Genomic DNA, 18,164 nt, shown 5'->3' on the forward strand with positions numbered 1-18,164 from the left:
TAACATTCATAGCATTCCAGTAACTTTGTGCTGCCTCCTAATGGGCTCTGCCGCCATGATGCTTTTTTTTTTTTTTCTCCGGTCCAGCCACGTCTCCATGGAGACACACCATGAAACCCTCTTGAGACACTCTTAGTATATATAGCTTTACATTCCCATATCTCCCACATGTTTTACTGCACAATAGCAACTATCGATTTAGAGCAGGTGAAATTAACCTAAAAAAGTCCAACCTCGGAAAGGAAAACATCTAGTTTTTTTTTTTTACCAGGACCCGTAGCATTTCTGCCTTTGGGAGGTTGTCTCCACTTATATACCTTTTTTTGTTTCTTTACGGCCAGGAAGTCGTGTTTAAAACGCTACATTCTCACGAGCTGCAGCTCCCCGTAATCACACGCCATTCTCCGGGTGAATGTGCTGGCCATAGGGGCGACGTTGCACAACGTGATAGTCACAGCCACCTACAGAAAACCTTGCGGCTCCGAAAGATGGGATTCTCCAAGCTCTCCACTGATTAGAATGACCTTCATTGCTGATCTAATGTGCAATTCTCTTCCATCTGTCCCTCTCCAGCCTGGCTGCATCCCACACCCAGCTCAGCGACCTTCTGCCATTGTTTTAGGGTCGCTCTATTTATGCTTCTCCTGTGGGTTGAAGAGACAGAATCCTGATTTACTACCTGCGCCTCCGTGTGCCACTTTTTTTTTTTTGGTCAGCAATGCATTATGGAAATTGCTTTCTCTGAATATTTGTCACCAACGCTCACTGGAGCAGAAATCACGGTTCGCTCTGAAGCTATAAAAAATCTGCTGCTTAAGTCATCTTTCTTGTTTAAAATAGATTTCGTAAGCAGCGTTCTCTGGATTATTTAAGAGCCGAAGAACAGAAGGTGGTCACGTGTTTCGTTTCATCTCATGTCCCAAAAAATAAGGGCATCGGTCCTCATCGTTAGTCCTCATTTCAGGGTAGTAGTGGGTGGAGCCATGCACGCCATTGCTTCACACCCCATTGGCCAGATTGCACATCCAGAACTGCCGTTGTATAGTGCACATGTACCCTAATATCATAGAGTCTTGGTCAGTGGTGTATATAGGCTTCGTGCTGCCCTAGGCAACACAAAAATTGGCTCCCCCATTGACCAGCAACACCCCACCCCCACCCTAGAAAGCCTTCCACTACCACTGCCCATCCATACATTGGCAACCCTCCCCCCGGCAAGAGATAAAACACTCACCTTCACAGCTCCGGCCATCCCTGGGAACAAAAGTCAGACTCTGCATACATCTTCAAGCAGCCTGCAACCTCTCTCAGATCCCACCTGGTTCCCCGTGCTGTGTGTTTCCCTTCTTCCTTTCCGTGCCCCCCTGAAAAATGCCGCCCTAGGCCAATGCCTTGTTTGTAAATAAGAAGTGCAGCGCTAATAAAAGTGACAGATAAAAGTTCATAAATAATAAATGAGGATATTAATTTATGATCCCAACTGCTGCAGAACTCAGATGCTTGTGCTTGGAAGTATTAATAAAGTTGCGTACTCACCAGATGCGCATAGCATATACACATATAAATAAATCCACCACGGTCCACTATGGGGAGCAGGATATGTCAGGCGTCTGGTACACTTCTTTCCAGGTATGGAACAGCACAGCAGAAATATCTTGGGCTGGATTAAGGTCTGCTCATCCAGAGGTCCCCTTTAGGATGGATGGGTCTGCAGCCTGTTTACAGGGATTCCCTCCTCTGGGTGCATGGATAGGTCAGGAACATAAGCAGGCTCTGTAATTTAATAGCAGGAACGGCGTTTAAATTCTCCGCCATGTTGCGCGGGAACAATGCCTTGTTTGCCTTGTGGTAAATACACCCCTGGTCTTGGTTCCAAACTGTGTACAGCTGTTTCAGGCTTTTTGGCTGTCATCGGGCCAGTGCATGGAAATTCTATGGCGTAAGAACTTGGGACCCAACAAGAGAATATAACCATACGGAGAATTAGTCCTCATTTTATGACAGCAGGCGGAGCCATGCAAAACATTCCTTTTAACCCTTTTACTGCTGCCGATGTATGTAGCACGTCAGTGGCTTTAGTGAGGTTGAACACAGTGAGGGAAATGTATTAAAGCTGGAGCAGCTCTGCATAGTAACCAATCAGCTTGCAGGTCTTATTGTCAAAGCTTAGTCAAACAAACTGAAGTTAGGAGCTGATTGGTTGCAATGTACAGCTGCTCCAGATTTTGTGTGCTCCAGTTTTAGTAAATCTCCCTTGTAGGAATGTGCAGTCCTCTGTAGGTGGAGCTCCACCAGAGCGGTGCCACAGCCTGGAAAGGATGTCAGGAGAAAGTCAGTTTCTCTATTGTTTCCTGGAGGCAGCTTTCTGGTTGGCTATGCTGCATCCAGGTGACCACTGGTGGCCATCTTTGGGTCAGCAGAGCTTTTACAGTATCTCACAGAAGTGAGTGCACCCCTCAAATTTTTATAAATATTTTATTCTATCTTTTCATGATCCCCTACCTTTGGAGACCGGGCCGCAGGGCAGTATTCCAACATGATAAGGACCCCAAACACACCTCCAAGACCACCACTGCCTTGCTAAAGAAGCTGAGGGTAAAGGTGATGGACTGGCCAAGCATGTCTCCAGACCTGAACCCTACTGAGCATCTGTGGGGCATCCTCAAACGGAAGGTGGAGGAGCACAAGGTCTCTAACATCCACCAGATCCGTGATGACATCATGGAGGAGTGGAAGACGGAAGGTGGAGGAGCGCAAGGTCTCTAACATCCACCAGCTCCATGATGACATCATGGAGGAGTGGAAGAGGACTCCAATGGCAACCTGTGAAGCTCTGGTGACCTCCATGCCCAAGAGGGTTAAGGCAGTGCTGAAAAAAATGGTGGCCACACAAAATATTGACACTTTGGGCCCAATTTGGACCTTGTCACTCAGGGGTGGACTCACTTTTGTTGCCGGCGGTTTAGACATTAATGGCGGTGTGTTGAGTTATTTTGAGGGGACAGCAAATTTCCATGTTATACAAGCTGTACACTGACTACGTCACATTGTAGCAAAGTGTCATTTCTTCAGTGTTGTCACATGAAAAGAGAGAATAAAATATTTACAAAAATGTGAGGGGTGGACTCACTTCTGACAGATACTGTGTATATATATATATATATATATATATATATATATATATACAGTTGCAAGAAAAAGTATGTGAACCCCTTGGGATTACGTGGAGTTTTGCATGAATTGGGCATAAAATGTGCTCTGAACGTCATCTAAGTCACAACAATAGAAGAACACAGTCTGCTGAACATAATACTACACAAACATTAGATGTTGCCATGGTTTAATTGCACATAACATGTAAACATTCACAGTGCAGGGAGGAAAAAGTATGTGAACCTTTGGACTTAATAACTGGTTGACCTTCCTTTGGCAGCAATAACCTCAACCAAACGTTTCCAGTAGTTGCAGATCAGACCTGCACAACGATCTGGAGTCATTTTGGACCACTCCTCTTCACAAAACTGTTTCAGTGTAGCAATATTCTTGGGATGTCTGGTGTGAATCGCTCTCTTAAGGTCATGCCACAGCATTTCAATCGGGTTGAGGTCAGGACTCTGACTGGGCCACTCCAGAAGGCGTATTCTGTGCTGTTGCAGCCATTGTTTTGTTGAATTACTTGTATGCTTTGGGTCATTGTCCTGTTGCATCACCCATCCTCTGCAGAGCTTCAGTTGGCGGACAGATGGTCGTACGTTTTCCTGCAAAATGTCTTGATAAACTCTGGAATTCATTTTCCCATCAATGACAACAATCCGTCCAGGCCCTGAGGCAGCAAAGCAGCCCCAAACCATGATGCTCCCTCCGCCATGTTTCACAGTGGGGATGAGGTTTTGATGTTGGTGTGCTGGGCCTTTTTTTCTCCACACATAGTGTTGTGTGTTCTTCCCAAACAACTCAATCTTGGTTTCATCTGTCCACAGGATATTTTGCCAGTAGTGCTGTGGAACATCCAGGTGCGCTTTTGCAAACTTCAAACGTGCTGCAATCTTCTTTGTGGACAGCAATGACTTCCTCCGTGGTGTCCTCCCATGTACTCCATTCTTGTTTAATGTTTTCCATCTTGTAGATGTGTCAACAAAAATGTTAGCATGTGCCAGAGATTTCTGTAGGTCTTTAGCTGACACTCTGGGATTCTTCTTTACCTCATGCAGCATTCTGCGCTGTGCTCTTGCAGTCATTTTTACAGGATGACCACGCCTAGGGAGAGTAGCAACAGTGCTAAACTTTCTCCATTTGTAGACAGTCTGTCTTACCGTGGACACATGAACATCAAGGCTTTTGGAGATACTTTTATAACCCTTTCCAGCTTCATGCAAGTCAACAATTCTTGATCGTAGGTCTTCTGAGAACTCTTTTCTGCGAGGCATGGTTCACATCAGACAGTGCTTCTTGAAACCAGTAAACCCAAAACAGGTGTGTGTTTTTTAAGGGCAGGACAGCTGTCAGTAACACATCCAATATCATCACACTGATTGGAGTCAAGGTTGGCTCACTCCTGGCTCCAATTAGCTCTGGGAGAAGTCATTAAGCTAGGGCCTCACATACTTTTTCCTCCCTGCACTGTGAATGTTTACATGTTATGTGCAATTAAACCATGGCAACATCTAATGTTTGTGTAGATTTATGTTCAGCAGACTGTGTTCTTCTATTGTTGTGACTTAGATGACGTTCAGAGCACATTTTATGCCCAATTCATGCAAAACTCCTCGTAATCCCAAGGGGTTCACATACTTTTTCTTGCAACTGTATATATAGTATACAGTCCAGGGGAGGGGGGACTCACTTCTGGGAGATACTGTATAGGTCCTTGCCTCCCGGGTTTTGGCACGCATTTTGCAAAGTGGCTAGAGTAGGCGAATGAGCCCCCAACTGTCAGGTCAAGCAACAGGGAAAGGTTCCAGACGAATAGGGACAGGCCAGGGACTCACAATTCTGTACTGTAGGCCCCCCTTTGGGACCGGACCTGTCAGTCCACATTCCGCCCTCTAAAGACAGATGCTGTCGGGGCACCTTTACTCGCTGCATCTCTGCCAAGAATTGAACTGTGAGAGTTACCCTTAACAGCGTTCTACAATGGGGTTGTCTGTGGTTGGAATTCTCTGCAATACAAGTTCTGAGTTTAACTGCAACCAAACTCTGTGTCTTTACTCCTGCTGCACCCACCCACACCCCCACTGTGCGCAAATCTGAAAATTGTACGCAGGGGCGGACTGACAACTCATGGGGCCCCTGGGCAATAAGGGATCATGGGGCCCCTGTGTCCTTGCCCAAACTAAAAAAAACCTATGAAAAAGGTACCAGGGGCATCTCATGGGCCCCCTACTGTCCCCGGGCCCTCGGGCAGTGCCCGAGTTTCCAAATGGTCAGTCCGCCCCTGGTTTTACGTCAACTGCCAGATGGAAGCGATTTGGTGGTTGTGAAGCCCCTGGATCACTTTCAGACAACCTGGTAATTGCCAGTCTTCCTGCCCCCACGCACACCCCCAGTGGTGTATTTTAGTTTTCTGCTGCCCAAGGCAAGGCTAAAATTGGGCACCCCCATCTAAATTTGTCCCACCCTTTGCTGTTTAAGATTCATCCCTTCATCTGTAACCCCACCCCTTCCTCTTTAGGTCACTCCTCTTCCTAGTAGAGCTTTGTCTCAGGAGTCACAGACTGTGGACATGACACAGGAGATGATCAGAGACTGCGGACATGCTACAGGAGATGATCAGAGACTGCGGACATGCTACAGGAGATGATCAGAGACTGCGGACATGCTACAGGAGATGATCAGAGACTGGAGATATAATACAGGAGATGACCAGAGACTGCAGATATAATACAGGAGATGATCAGAGACTGCAGACACAGTACAGGAGATGATCAGAGACTGCGGACATGCTACAGGAGATGATCAGAGACTGCGGACATGCTACAGGAGATGATCAGAGACTGCGGGCATAATACAGGAGATGATCAGAGACTGTGGACATGATAAAGGAGATAGTCACTGACTGCAGACAGGATACAGGAGAAGGTCAGAGACTGCAGACGTAATACAGGAGATGATCAGAGACTGCAAACATGTTACAGGAGACAGAGACTGCGGACATACTACAGGAGACGGTCAGAGACTGCAGACAGGATACAGGAGAAGGTCAGAGACTGCACACATGTTACAGGAGACGTTCAGAGACTGTGGGCATAATACAGGAGACGGTCAGAAACTGCAGACATACTACAGGAGACGGTCAGAGACTGCAGACAGGATACAGAAGGTCAGAGAATGCAGACATGCTACAGGAGATGGTTAGAGACTGCAAACATGTTACAGGAGACATTCAGAGACTGCGGACATAATACAGGAGAAGGTCAGAGACTGCAGACATAATACAGGAGATGATCAGAGACTGCGGACATGATACAAGAGATGGTCAGAGACTGCAGACATACTACAGGAGACGGTCAGAGACTGCAGACATGCTACAGGAGATGATCAGAGACTGCAAACATGTTACAAGAGACATTCAGAGACTGCGGACATAATACAGGAGAAGGTCAAAGACTGCGGACATGATACAAGAGATGGTCAGAGACTGCAGACATGATACAAGAGATGGTCAGAGACTGCAGACATACTGCAGAAGATGGTCAGAGACTGCAGAAGTAATGAAGGAGCTAAACAGTTGAGCCCAAGTCCTGCCTGAGGACAACCTAAACCGCCCCCCACCCATGCTCCGCCAAGACCCCCTTCCCCCCGCCCGGGCACAGCCGAGCCCACCTGAAGACAGTTGAACCTGCCCCCCACCCGAGCACAGCTGAGACCGATGCCCCCTCTGCCCGAGCACAGCCGAGCTCGCTTGATCACAGCCTAGGCCGCCCCCCTCTTGCTCAAGCACAGTCTAGCTGAAACTTTCCTCCCCGCCGGAGCCAAGCCGAGCCCCGCCCGCACCCGATACACTCCATCCCTAGCAGGGGAACAGTTGACCCCCTACAGCGACGCCACTGGTCCCTTCTGCCTGGGGGGTGGCACCCCCCCCCCCCCCCCGAAAAAATGCCTCCCAAGGCTAACGCCTTTTTTGCCTCATAGCAGATATGTACCTGCACACCCCTGCAAGGTTTCTCATTGGTCGACTTGAGACCGGCCTGGTGGATTCCACAGAGAAGAAAGGAGTGTTCTTCCCTCTGGGTCCTGGTATCTGGGACCTTGTAGATACTACAAGACTTGGCAGGGAGCAGCATTATGTCTGCACATGTGCATTTGCTGATCTCCCTTACCTAGTAACAACCCAGAGACGACATGTTCCATCACTTCTGTGTTTAGCTGTCATTTTCCCTGGCCAATGTGACCGGAGAAGAAGATAATTAAACACGATCTCTACTCCATTAGCTTCATTGGAGAGTAAATGAGACTTCAGAGATCTAATAGACCCCTAATGTCTCCAAAAAGAGAACCCATCACAACAAAGTTGTATCACATAGGGGCTTTTGAGGGATTCCCATTCATGTGTTCTTGCCTCTAGGTCCTGATATCTGGGACCTTGTAGATACCTGCACCATGTGTGCATATACATGGGATCTCTGCAATGCCCAGGCTTTCTGCAAGGTCTCTGCCAGTTGCCAAAGACTTGGCAGGAAGCAGCATTATGTCTGCACATGTCCATTTGCTGATCTCCATAACCTAGTAAGAACCCAGAGACGACATCTTCCATCATTTCTGGGTTCAGCTGTCTCTTTCCTTGGCCAGAAAAGAAGCTAATAAAGCATGATCTGTGCTCCATTAGCTTCATTGAAGAGCAGCTGAAACATCAGGGGTCTAATAGACCCCTGATGTCTCGAAAAAGAGAACCCATTGTGACGGGAGTCACTTTGGGTGGGGTGTATGTGTTTGTGTATTGGCTTGGTGGGGGGTGTCTCCAGCAGCCCTCCCTCCTGATGTGACTGTCTGCTGGTGTGTCTCTTGTTACTAAATCTAGATTTCCCCGCCCTGTGTCATTATGGGGGGGGGGGTTGAATTTGTATATCTTGTATCTGTGTTAAAATAAAGTAGTCTATTTCCTGATTTACTTCAAGACTGGTCTCATCTAGTCTTGTATGGTCAGCGGTGGTGTCCGTGGTCGGTGTTCAGACGGGGAAGCGGTATTATAACGGAAATACCCAAACGCAGACTGGGACGGTTCCGTTACACCCATCATAACAAAATGTTATCACCTAGGGGCTTTTGAGAGATTCCCAAGCATGCATACTTGCCAGTGGGTCCTGGTATCTGGGACCTTGTAGACACCTGCACCATGTGTGTACATGTACGGGATCCCAAATACCTGACCAGTTGCCAAGGACCTGCCAGAAAGAAGCGTCATGTCTGCACATGTGCAAAATCGTGTGCTTGTGCCCCTCAGCAAAACACTGAAGCAGTGGGGGTGCTCTACGTCATTCTTGGCTAGGCAAGAAAGCAGGAAGTGCTGGGAAAAGGTTCTCCAAGGATGGGGAGGAACCAGGAGAGAAAAAGGTATTCTCACAGGCAAGGGTTCCCTTAATATCAACATTCAGGCAGAATTCAGTGATTTCTGTGCTATCACATATATTTCCTGATATGAATAGTCCATAGTTCCGTATGAAGGCCTTCGTATTGCATACAACTTGGACGCAGTGTTCCAGAATATGATGTTCTAGTTTCTGGTTGACAAAGTAGGTCAGTATTCCAGGGACCTGGACTTGCAGTCATATGACATCATAAGTTACGTTGCTTTAAATATTTTATAGGGCCGCCAAGCCTAAGTATCCAGGCCAAGTGCCATCCCTGCCTGTCCAGTCCATGCCGGAACCAAGGCGTCTGTCAGAACGATCCCGTGGAGTACTACAAATGTATCTGTCCACCTGGATACAAGGTAAGGTCCATACTGGAGCAAGGTTCGTGTTCAAAGAGAGATTTTATGGGTTTTTGTGTGAATAGTATTGGCCTATTGTCAAGGACGTCCATTATTAAAGGCAGTCCATTATTAAAGGAAGTCCATTATTAGAAGCAGTCCATTATTAAAGGAAGTCGGTTATTAAAAGCAGTTCATTATTAAAGGAAATCCATTATTAGAAGCAGTTCATTATTAAAGGAAGTCCGTTATTAAAGAAAGTCCGTTATTAAAGGAAGTCCGTTATTAAAGGAAGTCCGTTATTAAAGGAAGTCCATTATTAGAAGCAGTCCATTATTAAAGGAAGTCCGTTATTAAAGGCAGTCCGTTATTAAAGGAAATCCATTATTAAAAGCAGTCCATTATTAAAGGAAGTCCGTTATTAAAGGAAGTCCGTTATTAAAGAAAGTCCGTTATTAAAGAAAGTCCATTATTAAAGGAAGTCCATTATTAAGGAAATCCATTATTAAAGGAAGTCCATTATTAAGGAAATCCATTATTAGAAGCAGTCCATTATTAGAAGCAGTCCATTATTAAAAGCAGTCCATTATTAAAGGAAGTCCGTTATTAAATGAAGTCTATTATTAAAGGAAGTCCGTTATGAAAGGAAGTCCATTATTAAAGGAAGTCCATTATTAAAGGAAGTCCGTTATTAAAGAAAGTCCGTTATTAAAGGCAGTCCATTATTAAAGGAAATCCATTATTAAAGGAAATCCATTATTAAAGGAAGTCCGTTATGAAAGGAAGTCGGTTATTAAAGGAAGTCCATTATGAAAGGAAGTCCATTATTAAAGGAAGTCCGTTATTAAAGGAAGTCCATTATTAAAAGCAGTTCGTTATTAAAGGAAGTCCGTTATTAAAGGAAGTCCGTTATTAAAGGAAGTCCGTTATTAAAGGAAGTCCGTTATTAAAGGAAGTCCATTATTAAAGGAAGTCCGTTATTAAAGGAAGTCCATTATTAAAGGAAGTCTGTTATTAAAGGAAGTCCATTATTAAAGGAAGTCCATTATTAAGGAAGTCCATTATTAAAGACAGTCCATTATTAAAGACAGTCCATTATTAAAGCAGTCCATTATTAAAGACAGTCCATTATTAAAGGCAGTTCATTATTAAAGGAAGTCCGTTATTAAAGGAAGTCCGTTATTAATGGAAGTCTGTTATTAAAAGTGGTCCATTATTAAAGGAACTCCATTATTAAAAGCAGTCCAATAATAAAGGCAGTCCATTAATAAAAGCTAAACTCCATCCATTTATTCAAAAAAGTAAAAACAAAAAAAAATACATGGTTATGTGTCCTTTTTAAAATACATTTAAAGTAGATCTGTGGTCGCAGCACACACTTTCATTCTACAACATCAGCATTGTAATAACAATACAAGCAATAGTTATATCTGACAATCCAATATAAGATTACTTGAACACTCTCCTTTCATGTTGTGAGTGCTGCCTGTCTGCTGGCTGTCTCTTTCCACAACTTCCTGGGTTCCCAGCATGCTCTGCAGCTTCTCCATTTCTAAGAACTACATATCCCATGGTACCTTACTGTGTCCTGTACCGACTAAGCCTCCTGAGACTCCTCCTCTCAGTAGGCGGGCTCTGTGAAATGTGTGACACATCCGTGCCTACTCACAGGGCATTGTAACTATGTATCAATTGAAGTAAAATAGTATTCATTAATACGGCCGGCAGGAACCGGTTCTATTCCGACATGTTTCGTGCCAGGCACAGTGCTTCCTCCAAGAGAGCGTGCTGTGCCTAACCTGAAACATGTCAGAATAGAACCTGTTCCTGCTGGCTGCATTAACCTTGAACCAATGTAACTCTGTATATACAATGCCTGGGGGATCCCTCTGGAAATGACTGTATAGACACCACTACTACACCGCTACTACACAACTACTACAGTGATCTCCACTTGCTTCCGGCTCCCGTACTGAGCGGCTGCCCTGCTGCATTGTGAACACAGGAGATCGACCTCTCGGCACGGGCGCTGTTCAGAGATCGCTTTCCATTGTCTCAAAAGATGCAAAGCATTCCCTGATTGGATGAGGTAGACACCGAGATGTCACCACCCCGCCTCTCCACCTCATCCTATCAGAACATTTAGCGTTCATTGAGACAATCTCTCAATGGTACAAGATAAAGCAAGAAAGAAAAGCAAAACCAGCGCTCAGGTCCATAAACGTCCCAGGGACGCGGTAGCGGTCACTCGCTGAGGTGCAGCCCTCTAAAGATCTGGGAATCTTGATAATACCAGAAAAGAGCAAAAAAGGGCGCACTCTCCTCGCTCAGTGCCGTGATAAAGAATTTATGGAGAATGACAAAAGTGTACACTCACAAACCAAAAGTCATAAATAAAAGCAAGGAACCAACGTGGCGGTCCCAGCAAGTGGTGGTCTTGCGACAGGGTGTGCTAACGCGTTTCGGGAGACGAGCTCCCTTCCTCAGAGCTGAAAAGACTAGACATGTTTGAAGCCTATATAGGGGAGCAGGATGAAATGTGAGGACAAAAGGGGCGGGTCCAGACACTTTCCCCCTCCTTCCAGTCCGGACACTTTCACCCCCTTCCAGTCCGGACACTTTCACCCCTTTCCAGTCCGGACACTTTCACCCCCTTCCAGTCCAGACACTTTCCCCCCCCTTCCAGTCCGGACACTTTCCCCCCTTCCAGTCCAGACACTTTCCCCCCCCCTTTCCAATCCGGACACTTTCCCCACCCTTCCAGTCCGGACACTTTCCCCCCTTCCAGTCCGGACACTTTCACCCCTTTCCAGTCCGGACACTTTCACCCCCCTTCCAGTCCAGACACTTTCCCCCCCCTTCCAGTCCAGACACTTTCCCCCCTTCCAGTCCAGACACTTTCAACCCCCTCCCAGTCCGGACACTTTCACCCCTTTCCAGTCCGGACACTTTCACCCCCTTCCAGTCCGGACACTTTCCCCCCTTCCAGTCCAGACACTTTCCCCCCCTTCCAGTCCGGACACTTTCACCGCTTTCCAGTCCGGACACTTTCACCCCCTTCCAGTCCGGACACTTTCACCCCCTTCCAGTCCGGACACTTTCCCCCCTTCCAGTCCAGACACTTTCCCCCCCTTCCAGTCCGGACACTCCCCCCCCCTTCCAGTCCGGACACTTTCCCCCCTTCCAATCCGGACACTTTCCCCCCTTCCAATCCGGACGCTTTCCACCCCCCTTCCAGTCCGGACGCTTTCCACCCCCCTTCCAGTCCGGACGCTTTCACCCCCTTCCAGTCCGGACGCTTTCACCCCCTTCCAGTCCGGACGCTTTCCCCCCCTTCGAGTCCGGACACTTTCCCCCCCTTCCAGTCCGGACACTTTCCCCCCCTTCCAGTCCGGACACTTTCCCCCCTTCCAGTCCGGACACTTTCCCCCCCTTCCAGTCCGGTTACTTCCCCCCCCTTCCAGTCCGGACGCTTTCACCCCCCTTCCAGTCCGGACGCTTTCACCCCGTTCCAGTCCGGACGCTTTCCCCCCATTCCAGTCCGGACACTTTCACCCCCTTCCAGTCCGGACACTTTCCCCCCTTCCAATCCGGACGCTTTCCACCCCCCTTCCAGTCCGGACGCTTTCCACCCCCCTTCCAGTCCGGACACTTTCACCCCCTTCCAGTCCGGACACTTTCCCCCCCTTCCAGTCCGGACACTTTCCCCCCCTTCCAGTCCGGACACTTTCCCCCCCTTCCAGTCCGGACACTTTCCCCCCCTTCCAGTCCGGACACTTTCCCCCCCTTCCAGTCCGGTTACTTCCCCCCCCCCTTCCAGTCCGGTTACTTCCCCCCCCCTTCCAGTCCGGTTACTTCCCCCCCCCTTCCAGTCCGGACACTTTCACCCCCCTTCCAGTCCGGACACTTTCACCCCGTTCCAGTCCGGACGCTTTCCCCCCATTCCAGTCCGGACACTTTCCCCCCTTCCAGTCCGGACACTTTCCCCCCTTCCAATCCGGACACTTTCCACCCCCCTTCCAGTCCGGACACTTCCCCCCCTTCCAGTCCGGACACTTTCACCCCCTTCCAGTCCGGACATTTTCCCCCCCTTCCAGTCCGGACACTTCCCCCCCCTTCCAGTCCGGACATTTTCCCCCCCTTCCAGTCCGGACACTTTCTCCCCCTTCCAGTCCGGACACTTTCTCCCCCTTCCAGTCCGGACACTTTCACCCCCCCCCCCGCCCCCCCTCCTACCCAGGCCAATTTTCAGCTTTCAGCGCTATCACACCTTGAATGACAGTTGCGCGGTCAGGCAACACTGTACCCATATGAATTTTTTAGCATTTAAAGCTTTATTTTGGTGGTATTTATTCACCGCTGGGATTTTTATTTTTTTTGCTATATAAATGAAAATGTCCAAAAATTTTGAACAAAAAGTGATTCTCCTATAAAATTTTGCAAATAAATAATATTTCATCATAAATCTTTTAATAAAAAAAATAACCCAAATTTATAACCAAGTTTATAACCAAAAATTATAATTTAAAAAAAAAAAAAATTTAAATGTTTATTTTATTTTTTTATATTATTATTTATGTTTTTTTTTTTTACATACTGTCACCCTAGCAGTACAGTGTCACCATGGTGACCCCCCTTTCCCCCAGTACAGACCCCTTAGTGGTTGAACTCCCCCTTCCTCCTAGTACAGACTCCTCAGTAGTAGAACCCCTCATATAGACCTCTCAGTAGTTACCCCCCCCCCGTATAGACCCCTCAGTAGTTAACCCCCCCCGTATAGACCCCTCAGTGGTTAAACCCCCCGTACATAGTGTGTGCTATGAGGACAAGGTGGGTGGGGACAGGGGCAGGATCTATTGTGGTCAGTAGATCCCGCATAGACACGTGTCTGAAAATCAGCCAATGGCAACCATGATACAGGAACCAGGAGCCTCTCATGGGTGTCACCCGGGTGCTGTCCACACCCCCATAGTGATACCACTGCCAACAGTGAATAGGCTGACAAAAGCCCGGGCCCCAGGATGCAATTTGTAGTGGCCCCGGCACCTGGGATTTGTCGAGCCCTGGTAAAACAGACTTGTGTACAATGTGAACCTATGACACCTTGCGAACGCTGTGTCTTGAAAATTCTACATGCAAGAAAAAAAAAATCCACCCCCAACATTAATTTTAAGGAGTTTATCAAAGTTTTTATTGCAGTTTTACCCCCCCCCCTCCAATGTATAGGCAACAACGGTGTGAATGTGGAAAATACCTCATTATGGCCACTAGCTGGCGCTGAGTAGTAAGTGCATGCTCCTCAGGTACAATGTGGTATTTTCCCCATTCACACAGCTTTTTTTTTTTTTTTTTTTTTAATAAATTACGTTCGATCTACAGAGAATAGAGAACATTCGATTATGCACAGAACTCATTTACATGCTATGCAAATTTTTTATAACTCCACCCCGTAGTTTATCAGCAGATCTTTCACGTAATGTACTTTTTGTTTTCGGTATGACGGTCCAATAAATGCTACAATACATTACTGACCAGTTTTCTTCAAATCTTTTAAAAAAAAAAAAAAAGAAAAGAAATACAAGTGTCCAGCGAATGGCAGAAAAAAGAAAATAAATACAAGTGTCCAGTGATTGGCAATAAATAAATAAATGCAAGTGCCCAGCAATTGGCAAAAATAAACAAATAAATAAATAAATACAAATTTCCAGCGATTGGCAATAAATAAATGAAGAAATAAATACAAGTGTCCAGCGATCGGCAATAAATGAATAAATAAATACAAGTGTCCAGTGATTAGCAATAAATAAATTAATAAAAAAAAAAACAAGTGTCCAGTGATTGGCACAAAAAATAAATAAAAAAAACAAGTGTCCAGTGATTGGCACAAAAAATTAAGTAAATAAATACAAGTTTTCAGCGATTGGCAATAAATAAATAAATAAATAGATACAAATGTCCAGTGATTACAATAAATAAATAAATAGATACAAATGTCCAGTGATTACAATAAATAAATAAATAGATACAAATGTCCAGTGATTACAATAAATAAATAAATACAAGTGTCCAGTGATTGGAAAATAAATAAATAAATACAAGTGATTGGCCAAAAAAAGAAAAAAAAAATACAAGTGTCCAGCAATTGGCAAAAAAACAAGAAAATTACAAGTGTCCAGTGATTGGCAAAAAAAAAATTCCCTCTGCCATTTTTACTTCTCAAGATGTACGGAAATTTCTATATTTCTTAGTAAATGCAAATTGCCTACCTGACAAAAGGTGCTGATTGCGTGTTTTTTTTTTTTTATTTTGCGCTATAAAAGGAAGCACAATTAAACCCGCCAATATTTAGCATTTTCTGAATCGGTTGTTAATTCAGAGCCTTCTCCTGTTCCGACAGGTGGTTCAGGATGGCGTTCCCAGCGGAATTTTTTTTTTTTTAGTTTTGTTATTTTACAACAAGGTAGAACCCTCGAAGCCGCCTCTAGGAACCCTGACAAGACGGCTGGGCGTTGCACATCATCCTAACACGAGCCGCCCAAGTGGTGCTTTTAAAGCCGGCGTCACGTGCCGCACTTTTCAGGAAGTACGCGGCGGCATTTCTCTTCCCGTTTTTTTTTTGCAACCGGTCTTAATGGATCTGTGTGTGCAGCTGGGACGCGGAGCAGATACGCCTCCTACACCAGTCCGTCCGCCGCCAATCCCTTTGCCTCCAAACCTACGCCTCCAATCCCTCGGCCGCCAATCCCTCTTCCGCCGCCAATCCCTCTTCCGCCAATCCCTCTTCTGCCGCCAATCTCTCCACCCCCAATCTCTCCACCCCCAATCCCTCTGCCACCAATCCCTCCGCCGCCAATGCCTCCGCCGCCAATGCCTCCGCCGCCAATCCCTCTTCCGCCAATCCCTCTTCCGCCAATCCCTCTTCTGCCGCCAATCCCTCTTATGTCAATCCCTCCGCCCCCAATCCCTCCGCCACCAATCCCTCCGCCGCCAATGCCTCCACCGCCAATCCCTCCACCGCCAATCTCTCTGCCACCAATCCCTCCGCCCCCAATCCCTTCGCCTCCAATCCCTCCGCCGCCGATCCCTCCTACGCCGATCCCTCCTACGCCGATCCCTCCTACGCCGATCCCTCCGCCGCCAATCCCTCTGCCTCCAGTCCCTCTGCCGCCAATCCCTCGTCCGCCAATCCCTCTTCTGCCAATCCCTCTTCCGCCAATCCCTCCGCCACCAATCCCTTCACCTCCAATCCCTTCGCCTCCAATCCCTCCGCCGCCGATCTTTCCGCCTTCAATCCCTCCGCCTCCAATCCCTCTTTCTCCCATCCCTCTGCCTCCAATCCCTCCTACGCCAATCCCTCTGCCTCCAATCCCTCCTACGCCAATCTGTCAGTCTGTTACCCCTATCTGTCCAGAGCCTCTCCTAATTTTCTGGAACTCCCTAGCCCAGTCTGTCCAGAGCCTCTCCCATCATCTGGAACTCCTTATCCCTATCTGTCCAGAGCCTCTCCTAATTTTCTGGAACTCCCTAGCCCAATCTGTCCAGAGCCACATTCTTTGAAACTCCTTACCCCAGTCTGTCCAGAGCTTCTCCTATCCTCTGGAACTCCTTACCTCAATTTGTTCAGTGTCTCTCCCATCCTCTGGAACTCCTTACCCCTATCTGTCCAGAGCTTCTCCTAATTTTCTGGAACTACCTAGCCCAATCTGTCCAGAGCCACTTCCATTTTTGGAACTCCTTACCCCAGTCTGTCTAGAGCCTCTCCCATCATCTGGAACTCCTTACCCCTATCCGTCCAGAGCCTTTCCCATCCTCTGGAACTCCCAAACTCAATCTGTCAAGAAATTCTCCCATCCTCCGGAACTCCCAACTTCAGTCTGTCCAGAGCCTCTCCTAATTTTCTGCAACTCCCTAACCCAATCTGTCCAGTGCCTCTTCCATTCTTTGGAACTCCTTACCCCAATCTGTCAATAGCCTCTCCCATCTTATGGAACTCCCAAACTCAATTTGTCAAGAGCCTCTTCCATCCTCTGGAACTCCCAACCTCTGTCTGCTCAGAGCCTCTCCTAATTTTCTGGAACTCCCTAATCCCATCTGTCCAGAGCCTCTGCCATCCTCTGGAACTCCTTACCCCTATCTGTCCAGAGCCTCTCCAATTCTATGGAACTCTTTACCACAATCTGCCCAGTGCCTCTCCATTCCTCTGGAACTCCTTACTACTATCTGTCCAGAGCCTCTCAAATCCTCTAGAACTCCCAAACTCAATCTGTCCAGAGCCTCTCCATTCCTCTGGAACTTCTTACTGCTATCTGTTCAGAGTCTCTCTAATCCTCTGGAACTCTCAAACTCAATCTATCCAGAGCCTCTCCAATCCTCTGGAACTCCCAACCTCTTCCATTCTTTTGGAACTCCTTACTCCAATCTGTCCAGAGCCTCTCCCATCCTCTGGAAATCACTACCCCAGTCTGTCCAGAGCCTCTCCCGTCCTCTGGAACTGCTTACCTCAATATGTCCAGAGCCTCTCCAACCCTCTGGAACTCCCTACCCCAATCTGTCCAGAGCCTCTCCAATCCTCTGGAACTTCCAAACTCAATCTGTCCAGAGCCTCTCTCATCCTCTGGAACCCCTTACCCCAATCTATCCAGAGCCTCTCCAATACTCTGGAACTCCCAACCTCTTCCATTCTTTTGGAACTCCTTACTCCAATCTGTCCAGAGCCTCTCCCATCCTCTGGAACTCACTACCCCAGTCTGTCCAGAGCCTCTCCCGTCCTCTGGAACTGCTTACCTCAATATGTCCAGAGCCTCTCCAACCCTCTGGAACTCCCTACCCCAATCTGTCCAGAGCCTCTCCAATCCTCTGGAACTTCCAAACTCAATCTGTCCAGAGCCTCTCTCATCCTCTGGAACCCCTTACCCCAATCTATCCAGAGCCTCTCCAATACTCTGGAACTCCCAACCTCTTCCATTCTTTTGGAACTCCTTACTTCAATCTGTCCAGAGCCTCTCCCATCCTCTGGAACTCTCTTCGCACAATCTGTCCAAAGCCTCTCCCATCCGCTGGAACTCTCTATCTCTCTTACTCTGGCCACCTTTAGGAGGACCCTGAAAAACTCATCTCTTCAGAGAAGCCTATCCCACCTCCACCTAACAACTTGACCTTCTTCTATCAGCTCGTCCCTTAGATTGTAAGCTCTTGTGGGCAGGGCCCCTCCTAACGCTGTAGCTGTATGGTCTCCTTCATGTTGTACAGCGCTGCA

General features: G+C 47.2%; 1 protein-coding gene across 1 annotated transcript in view; it reads left to right on the forward strand.

Annotated features, from left to right (window-relative positions):
• Positions 1 to 18,164, forward strand: part of SLIT1 (slit guidance ligand 1) — a 615,356-nt gene that overhangs the window by 525,547 nt on the left and 71,645 nt on the right. Inside the window, exon 27 of the mRNA XM_089662084.1 lies at positions 8,805 to 8,929. Coding sequence (XP_089518210.1) covers positions 8,805 to 8,929 — 125 coding nt within the window. The remainder of the gene's footprint in view (positions 1 to 8,804; positions 8,930 to 18,164) is intronic.

Source organism: Staurois parvus, unplaced genomic scaffold, assembly GCF_062004578.1.
Source record: "Staurois parvus isolate SC_StPar_1 unplaced genomic scaffold, SC_StPar_1.0 ptg001428l, whole genome shotgun sequence".
Taxonomy (NCBI): Eukaryota; Metazoa; Chordata; class Amphibia; order Anura; family Ranidae; genus Staurois; species Staurois parvus.